The sequence below is a fragment of the Juglans regia genome, chromosome 15 (assembly GCF_001411555.2).
Source record: "Juglans regia cultivar Chandler chromosome 15, Walnut 2.0, whole genome shotgun sequence".
NCBI classification, from domain to species: Eukaryota; Viridiplantae; Streptophyta; class Magnoliopsida; order Fagales; family Juglandaceae; genus Juglans; species Juglans regia.
In genome coordinates, this window is record NC_049915.1 from 842,216 (window position 1) to 852,598 (window position 10,383).

Below are 10,383 nucleotides of genomic sequence, written 5' to 3' on the forward strand. Positions count from 1 at the left end.
CTCTCAAAGGTGCGGGTGGCAACTCCTATTTTCGAGTCTTATTCGTATCGGGTCAAATCATGAATATATAATTATATAGGTCAATCCAAACCTAACTCGTTAAATTAAACGTGTTAAATTTTCAAACCCTACTCAACCTATTTAGATAACAGGCCGTGTCATGTTACTCGTTTTAACCCGTTTAATAATTAATTAGAAATATGTTAAAACGACACGACTTATTTAAATCCGTTTGTTTTATATAAATAGACTGAACTAAAACGTATAACTTATTTGACCTAATTAACATAATTTCAAATAAAATTTAAGATATAAATTTATTAATAACCATAATATCTTAAAATATATACCAATATTTTTTTTAACTTTTAACATATAATAAAACCAATATTAAAAATTATACAATATCAAATATGAGTATAGGTATAAAATTACAATCCCAAAAATAAAAACATAAGCATACTAAGAAATATCAATATTACAATTTAACAATAATAAAATTATAATTTTGAAATAAATTCTAAAGTGGTCCAAACGAGTTGATTTCGTGTTAAGCAGGTTGATCCGTTAATAACCCATTTATAAATCATGTCTTAATGGATCAACCTGTTTTGACCTGAATTCGTTAATATCAAATTTAAATCCTCTAATTTTGAATCGTATTCGTGTTGAATTTATAAATCGTGTCCCATATTATGGTCCCTACTCAAAGGTGACATTTTGCTGGGATTGGTTTATTGGGAGAATTTACCCTCCTAACATGTCTATCGATTATTAAATCATTACTTATTTTTTTTGAAAATAATAAATTTTGAAATATATGTTAACGTTACCTCAATATAATGAGATCAGTCTATTTTGTATTTTGTTTTTAAAAAGAAAAAAAACTGATCGGCCTGGTATAACCTTGGAGTTGGGTCATTGGGCCCATCGCCCCCCCGCGCCCGTAAAGCCTCTCTCATCTGCCATCAACTCTGGCTTTTGCTGTCCCCTCACACATGCTCTCTCTCCCACTCTCTCTTTCTCAATTTCTTTCCAATCTCCTTTTGCTGAGAAAACCATAGCTGATCTAAGAAATAAAAAATGATAAAATCGATAGGTACCTCAAAGTATCCAACCATTTAAGCATTCATGTTACTCTCATCTTTTTATTTTTATTTAAATAAATGTTTGAAAATTAAATTTACGAGCTAACATGTCTTAATACGAAGATTATAAATCTTTTATTATTGTTATTATAAAATAAATACACCGTCACATATCAAGTTACATCAATATGTAATTTTACTTTTGTAGAATACCCATATAGAGTTTGCACTTATTTATTATTCTTTTATCCAACAGAAATTATATAATAAAAAGAAAAAGAAAAAGAAGATAAAAACAAAAGTTAAGGCTGGTTTTATCTCCCAATGTTGGGCTCTATGGTAGACCAAAAATAGTTATATTCCCTATATTGCCCAACAGAATCCCAGTTGTTGTACTTCTACCATCCAATCCAATCTTGCCACGTCGCGGAGGACTACCAATATTGCTGACATGGCAGGTTATCTAAAAAAATTAAAAGAAGGATTTTATTTTTCAGATCTTTTAAACAACCCATTCAATACAATACTGATGTTAAACCTTCTATTTCAGTTTGTAGGTAAAAATCTTTCACAATAATTTCTATATAAAAATAAAAATAATTATAGATCTCGTGATAAAGAATTAGTTTATATACTATTTTTTATTTAGAATAATGTTAGATACAAACCTAGTTTGTTTTTGCAAATTATTTTATCTTATTTAATTATTACTACTTTTTTAAACTTTTAAATAAAATAAAAAAAATTTAATAAATTCTAAAACAAAATTTATATTTTAATAATATTTTATTCAACTTTCAACTTATCTGATCTCATCTGTGTAGCCAAATGAAATCAGTCTTAAAGTATGTAAATTCGACATATTTTTTATGTGAGTAAAAAATTGTTTGAAATTAAATATTATTTTTCTTCTATATAAGATAAAGAAAAATTTTATGTATCAGTTAATATTCATTCACACATTCTACATCTATAATTTCTTCACAAGGTGTATGAAAGTTTTTTAGGATGTGAGAATATTTTTTTTTAAAAGATGTGAAATGTAGGATGGTGAATAATTATTTTTATAAAATAAGTCTAGTTAAAGAGGGGTAAATTAGACATTGCATTTCACCATAAATGGTGACGTGAAGAAAAGTTCTTCAATTGGATTTCATTTAACCCTATAGCATATACGGTGTACAAGGTTTCCTCTAGGAAGAACGTTCGTCTCTCTCTCTCTCTCTCTCTCTCTCTAGAAAATAAGAAAGACACTTTCGGAAAATTCCAAACTTTCAAACCGCCATCTTAGATATCAATCCCCACCCTCTGTCTCTCTGATTAAATAGGAAACCCTCGAAGAAGAGGGTCACAGTCCGACTCTGAGCCCCAATATCGTAACGCCGGAATCACCGGCAAATCGAGTGTGGTTTCACTGTGATCTGGGGGAGAGTGGGTTTAAATGCGAGTGAGATGAACTGTCACAAGTTCCAAGTCTTCGACTCCGTTCCTGCTTGAGTGTGGTAACTAAAAGCGTGCGATTCTCTCATGGCAAAGCGCGTGTACGAAACCTGGAAAGGAAGTAATGTAAGGCACTCGTTGCTATTTTGTCTAATTTTTCTCGTTTGAATTTGAAACTCGTGCTTTAAAAAAATGTCTAGTTACGATTTAGAATTGTTGGGCTTGTGTGAAAATTAGTGGGTCTGGGTTCGTATTGATTCGGTGATTGGTGAATATGCGTAACTAGGTTTGTTTATTTTCGATACATAAATGTGCGGATTTAGGTTATTAAGTCTCTTGGACTTAATTACCTGTTTGTTTACTCGGAAAATCGAGTTTTCACTGTACTTATTAATTATGTTTTTCCTTTTCGTTTCTGGATTCGCGAACCGGTGAAATCGATGTGTTATGCCAGTTGAGGGGATTGGGTGGTTGGTAATGGAGAATTTAGGATTATAATAAGAACTCCTTTTTGAGATTTTTCTTTTACTTTCTACATCCCCTGAGCAACTAGTGGAGGTGATAGGGTTGGTTTGGAGGAAGCTTGGTGGGCAATTAAATCGATAAAAGATACTATTTTTGGACTGAATTTCTATGGTCAGTTTTGCTTACAGTTCGATTTGGGATCAAGTTGTGTTCTCTGCTCAAAGTACACATTATTCATTTATTCTTTGCTTGGAGAAGAAAATGGAGGAGTAGAAATAAACCATATTTTTAAGTATTTTCTTATCTCACCTTAAGTGAAATAGTTGTGTTATGCTCAATTTCAAGTAGTTTGTTACCTAGAGTTGCGGGTGATGGAGACATGAAACTCATTTCTCTTTTTTCTATTTGCTACATCTCTCATCAAGGCAAATGGATGCTTATTTTTAAGTTTACAGAGGCATCCAGTGAGCAAACCCGATAGTTAAGTAATGGTTGTTCATTCAAATATATCGCCGGTGCTAAATATGCTAGAGCAGATTTCTATTTCTGCACCGGTGTATAAACTTACCTTCACTTTAAAGTGGTAAATTATATTAGATTTGAGGTGCTTAATATTGTTTAGATATTTTTCAGGTAGTTTATGCTAGCTGTATTTTTGAAGTCGGGACAAACTCTACCAATGCCAATGGTTTGGCATTTGCAACAAACTCTTTTTCCTATTTTGATCTTCTTTAATAACATGTATTACATTTTGCCTAAGGCTATTGGGTTTCCATTATCCATGCTTACATTACGGCTACCCCATTGTAAAATCCATTCATGTTTACTATGTTTTTTTGTTATTTTTTTTTTTATTTCCCTTTTTGCCTAAGGTAAATATTCTCCATTGAGAGATGTTTTCAATTAGTGAGAAATAATGTAAGTTATGCAATCTGATGAAGTATGTCATGTAAGAAAAAGCAGCTACATGTTATGTATTGTGCTGCCAAGTATAGGATGGGATGGTTGACATAAGCATTACGCTAGGATGAACCAATAAACTTAGCATTTGGGCCTGCTTTTGAGCACAAAAGAATGTGTACGTATTATCTGTTAATTTTTTCCCTGGTGGTTCCTCTCTAGGATCTGCTGTAATACTATCAATTGAAGTTCTTGCATGTTAGCTGTATGCGAGTAGAGCACACACATGTGCTTGCGCGTATATACATGTTGATTTCATGTCCATTTTAATTTTAACTTCCCTCCCATGGCTCAACTCAAACTTGAATAATTTAATTACACTTGATCATAACACAACTTAACAAATATATGGTTTGTGTCGTGTGACCCATATAACCCTTTTAGTAAATTGATCTTGTTGGATTGACTCAAATATGATCTGTGTCAATGTAGATGTCTAATATAAATGGGTTGAGTTGATCCAAATGGATCTGGCCTTATTAACATAATTTAGTAAATCATACATGGTGCTTTGTTTCAATCATTCTAGTTGTCTTTCTCTCGTCAGTCTCTCTACGCATCCTGTTGCATTTGTTTCAAAACATATGCTTCTTTATAAATATATTATTTCAGTCTATTTTGTATTCAACTCTTTCTCATCCACCATTTGCAGAAGTTTATCCTTGGTGGGAGGTTGATATTTGGACCAGATGCTAGATCACTGCTTGTTACGATATTGCTCCTTATTGTCCCACTTGTCATATTTTGTGTATTTGTTGCAAGGAAGCTTTGGCATGTATATAATGGGGGATATACGATTCTGGTGGTAGCAGTTGTTTTTATCATCCACGTAAGCCTGCTTATTCAGTTGTTCTTATTATTCTTGGTTGTGAAATATCTATTGGAAGAGTTCTGATAGTAATTACCCGATGATTAATTCCTAGGGTTTGATATCATCTTAATACCTTAGTTGATGTTGGTAGGTCTTGGTGCTTCTTTATCTCACTTCAGCCCGCGACCCGGGTATTATTCCACGTAATTTACATCCACCAGAGGAAGAGTTTCGTTATGACCCTTCAGTGTCAGCCGATGTGGGGGGAAGACAAACACCAAGCCTTCAGTTCCCGCGAACAAAAGAAGTATTGGTCAATGGCCTTCCTGTGAGGGTGAAGTATTGCGATACTTGTATGCTATACCGACCTCCTCGTTGTTCCCATTGCTCCATTTGCAATAACTGTGTCGAGCGTTTTGATCACCATTGCCCTTGGGTTGGCCAATGCATTGGTCTGGTATGTTGTTTGACATCAAAATCAAATCTATTGTGCTCATGAGATTTATCTGTGTCATTATTGTTGTCATTAATGTTGTGTTACTGGCCTCTGTCTGTGCAGCGCAATTATCGTTACTTCTTTATGTTTGTTTCTTCAGCAACTCTTCTTTGCATCTATGTGTTTGCCATGTCAGCTCTGTACATCAAGGTTCTGATGGATCGTGATAATGTGGGCACAGTTTGGAAAGCAATGAAAGAATCACCTGCATCTGTGATACTGATGGCCTATTGTTTCATTTGTCTGTGGTTTGTTGGTGGACTTACTGGCTTCCATTCGTACCTTATAGGCACAAACCAGGTTAGTTACCTCTTATCTTTTTGTGATTCTAGTCTTATCAAAATCTTTTTGTGCTTCTAGGATGATTTGTTGTGAGCAATTCGAGGTCTGTGTTAGGATTGGCTTATCATGTGAATGAGATAGCCACTGTTAGGTTTTCTAAATGGGCGTGGATATAATGGGAAAAAAAGGAGCAGAAAAGAGAGGAAACATTGTACCCATCTAAAGTATGTGGTTTTTTTTAATCCTTTACTTTTTGTTATTTATTTATCTTTTTGGTGGGAATTTTGAGTGCCAACTTGATGAGATTTTAGCCAAGTTATGGGAATGAAATATTGCTAGGTTACTTAAACAATGTACGTTTTACCAGCTAGATTTAATATTAGTTGGTGTTTTTCAGACCACCTATGAAAATTTCCGGTACAGAGCCGACAACAGGATCAATATCTATGATCGGGGTTGTTTGAATAATTTTCTCGAGGTATTTTGCACGGCAGTGAAGCCCTCAAAGAACAACTTCCGGGCTTTTGTTCAAGAGGAGGTACAAAGGCCTCCCCATTCACCTGCACCTAGGGAAGGAGTAACAGCAGATGATTTAGGTGTGGATCCACGTACTAAGGTAGAAGATGATCTTGAGATTGGCGAAGACTTATTGAAGATCTCCCAGCGTCGTAATATTGATGAACTTGATGAGGACATTCGCAGCAGAGGGAGCAGCATACCTCCCCATAATACATCAGATGCTGATTCTGTTTTTGGCTCAGATCATCGAGCTCCTACCATTCGTTCTGATGCTCGTCACTCGAGTTGGGGAAGAAGAAGCGGGAGCTGGGAAATTGGGCAAGAGGTCTTCACAAACTCCAATGTAACTGAAAGCAGAAGCCATGTTACTCCAAAGGAAGCACGTCAGTGATAGGGTAATTGTTCATTTGATGTTAGCATGATAGCCACTTGGGTGATTTGTGATTACATTGATGTTCTTTTCCTTGTTTGGGAGGAAGCTGAGATTGATGAGAAATTTACAATTTTGCCAAGGGGACTCCAATTTACTCACCTTTCAGGTATAAACCTTTGATCTATTTCTTTTTGTCTGGGAATGCTAGCTTTACTGTTTTAAGAAAGCATAGAAATGTGTGTAATAGTTTGAGAGATGAGGAGATAGTGTCTTTTGCCACTTTCCCTTTATTCTTTTGTTGTTATATATGGATATTATGTACTGTTTTTCTTTTTTCTTTTTTTTTTGCGATCAAATAGTGCTTGGCTTTATATTCTTCTTTGCAAGTTGCAAACAATCTCATCGCTTTAAAGCAGTTCCCCATATCAAGCCATTCTTCTGCTTGAAGATGCATATTAAAGAAATGAGCAATGATTTGTACTGGTCTTAAATATACAAATCTTGTATAGTGCCTTTGTAAAACAACGGATCCCATCATGAAAAGATATAAAAATGAATTACTTTTTTTTAATGGGATTATTTTTTTTTATAAAGGTTTTGCACAAGATTTGCACAATCTTGAAGATGCAGATTAAAGAAATGAGCAATGATTTGTACAAATCTTGTATAGTGCCTTTATAAAACATCGGATCCCATCATGAAATGAGTTACTTTTTTTTAATGGGATTGTTTTTTTTATAAAGGTTTTTGCACAACTTAAAGACTGTAATATGCATGCTTCATATATAAAGGGTCGAAGTTGGACTATGACACAGATTAAAGATTAAAATCATGTTTTGGCTAAAAGATAAAGAGTAATATTATTTATCATCTCAATTCTCATCATCATTGTTATCATCATCTCATGATATTACATTTTATGATTAGAGATTATTTATTATATTTCATTTATAAACCTATCATCTAATGTCACATTATGGGATGATGAGCGGATGATGAGAAAATGGATGATAAATAGATTTTTCCAAGTATTGCCTAGTTCTCATTTAGGGCTTAATTAATAATATTTCACCTCCAATGAATTTGGGTTAAAAAGAGGAGAAATATTTTGGATTATTAGCATTAATAAATAAGAGATGCACATCATTTAATCAAAGTAAAATTTCCCAACTTGGCAGTTTTAGAAATCTCAATTGTTCCAAAATATGTACACTATAAAACTAATTGTAGTTTCTTTCGATAAACTTTTGCCTCTCAATTTGATTAGATAAATTCTTGACAGCTCGTATTTGATTTAATTCAAAAGGTTTCATTTTCTATATTTAAGAATATTCAAATTGACATGCTATATATATATATATATAGCCAAAATAAGATCCTCTAAATTAAGTAAATAGTTGCTGATAAAACAGGAATTGTACTTATAATTTGGATTCAAAGAATCATTCGCTAGCTGTGAAAATCTCTTAAAAATTAAAACTGCATATATTCTATATATATACACCATTAAATAATCTTAATTTGAAGGCGGAATTCATGTCATCGACCAAAAAACAAAACAAAAACTAGGAAAGAGTTTTATCCTGAATTGGTAATTTTCTGTCCATATTGATATCAAATCAATAATTTCCAGTGCATCCAAATCACCCACATTAAGATTTCATCAAAACCTTCCTAATATATCTACACAGAATTTTCAAAATTGAATCTTTTTTGGTCTATAAAATGGCCCCCCAAAGTATTCAACTCAGCAGCAGCTAGCTAGCCAGACCTCCCTCCATCTCCCTGTAATAAAATCTCCATTACAAAACATCAATATGGTCTCCCAAGTTCATGCAGTATTACTCATGTTATCTCTTTCCATCCTCGTGTTTTCTCAATCTTTTTTACCAGCAAATGCAGCAAAGAACTTAGTTCCAGACGTCTGCAGGGAAACAATAAGCTATGCCGGCTGCATGCATGCGTTCCAGTCTGATCCCCGAGCCAAAACAGCATCCAACTTCATGGATCTTGCGAAAATTGCATTGGAATTGGGTCTGAAAAATGCGATAGATAGCAAAGCTTATATTGATGGTTTGCTCGAGAAAAACCATGCTGCACCCATTAAGAAGTGCTCCTTTTGGTACGAAGCAGTGGTGGGATCGTTCCAAAGTGCGCTAAGTGAGTTAAAGGAGGATGCTTTGACCGCAAATTACGACGTGAAAATCGCCGGCGATGATGCTGCTAGCTGTGAAAACGAGTTGGCTTCCGGTGGGGTTAAAGTTCCGTCGATTTCGGCAAGAAACAACGACGTAGCATTATACAGTAATATTGGGGATGTGATCACAAATAAGCTTTGAGTTTTTTTTCTTCTTTTTGGAATAAGATCAGAAATTAGTGTCATTTTCTTAGGAAAATTTCCATTTTATAAACTTCATATCACAGAGCTAGAGATTTTAATCTCCTGTCTTCAGTATTGATTGTTGGTTTTGCACAAGGAATATTGAAATTCTTGGAGGAATGATTTCATGTATGGTTGTCAGATATTGAAGAATACTAAATTCTAAAATAATTTGGCATAAAAAAGGACCCAAAAAGGAAAAATCTTGTATAATTATGCATCTATACAAGTTCTTTTTGGGTCATGCATGCTATATATTACTCGTGATGGTACAGTGTACATGATGATCACTCTTCTTTCGGCCAAACCTTAGAGAATTCCCCCATTAATAATCTTCCAAAAATGGGTCAAAACGTTTCCATGCTGCGCTACCAGTACTATAAAAGAACATGAGAGCCCTAGCAACAGACATCATAGTACAGATATTAATGGCGTATCCTTGTCAACTATTTTGGCTTTTTTTTTTTTTTTTTCTTACATGTATTTTTTAACACTTTTAAATATTTAAAAAAAAAAAAAAATTTACAATATCATCAAAAAATACTTCTTTAATCACTAAACATAAAAAATAAAAAAAATAAAATTTCACCAAGAACTCACAGCGAGAAGATGAGCATTTTCCTTGTTGATAAGGCTCGACATACGGGAATTAGAAACATACGGAACAAACAAAAAATCTACACAACCTTCACACACCATATTTTTTTTAATTTTTATTATTTTTTTCTTTTATCAAATATTTAATATATGAATAATGAATAGAAAAATTAAATTAGGTTAAAAAGAATAAACTCAAAAAAAAATTAAAAAATATATTAAAAAATTTTAAAATTTTAAAAAAATGTGGTGTGTGGAAGTTGGGAGGTTGTATAGCATTGCTCCGGAAGAAAACACTGCAGATAAAATTTGTTTTTGCTGATGTTATATTATTGGTCAGTTTATTTATTAGTACCTAAAAATATTATTAATATAGAAATTTACTAAAATATATATAAAAAAAAATAGATAAAGAATTTATCTAATTATAGAATATGTACGTCTTTTATTTTTCTTTCTCGAAAAAAAGTAAGACATCCCTAAGATCAATATAAAAAATCAATTTTTTTTTCATTGTCTATCTTATATTTCTCCATGGAAATAGCTATTTTCAAGGGAATTATCTGGCATTGAGTGCTTAATTTAATTTGGTTTCTCTTTCAAAAATGGTCGATGTCCTAATTGTACAAACCTTTCATATTTGGCAAACCAAGCATACAAGAATCATTAACCCCAAAGACTATGGTGGGTCGGGCACAAAACCTCATTTTTACAATCTAGATGTCATTTATTATTTTCTTTATTCTAAATAGTATCATAATTAATTTCATCTAGAAATATAGAGCCAATTTCATTTGAATATGTCAATATTTGTGCGTGTGTGCGCGCAATGTGTGTTTCTTTAACCATAGATACCATGCAGTGGATTTTTCCAAGAAAGATTAACAGTCATCGCAATGTTAATTTCAAACCAGCTAACTAATTAAGAGGAATACTATGCATTAACTACTATTCACTTCTACATTTCACAAA

The 10,383-nt window shown here is 33.1% G+C and overlaps 2 protein-coding genes across 2 annotated transcripts; both read left to right on the forward strand.

The window, feature by feature from the left end:
* The first annotated feature begins 2,235 nt into the window (after positions 1–2,235).
* Positions 2,236–6,805, forward strand: LOC108981531 (protein S-acyltransferase 8-like). The gene is made up of 5 exons (XM_018952743.2): positions 2,236–2,654; positions 4,606–4,782; positions 4,916–5,221; positions 5,324–5,560; positions 5,940–6,805. Exons 1-5 carry the CDS (start codon positions 2,616–2,618, stop codon positions 6,450–6,452), a joined length of 1,272 nt encoding a protein of 423 aa, XP_018808288.1. The 5' UTR covers positions 2,236–2,615; the 3' UTR covers positions 6,453–6,805.
* Positions 6,806–8,180: 1,375 nt separating this feature from the next.
* Positions 8,181–8,860, forward strand: LOC108981530. The gene has a single exon (XM_018952742.2). The coding sequence runs from the start codon at positions 8,252–8,254 to the stop codon at positions 8,771–8,773; it is 522 nt and encodes a 173-aa protein (XP_018808287.1). The 5' UTR covers positions 8,181–8,251; the 3' UTR covers positions 8,774–8,860.
* Positions 8,861–10,383: the final 1,523 nt, after the last annotated feature.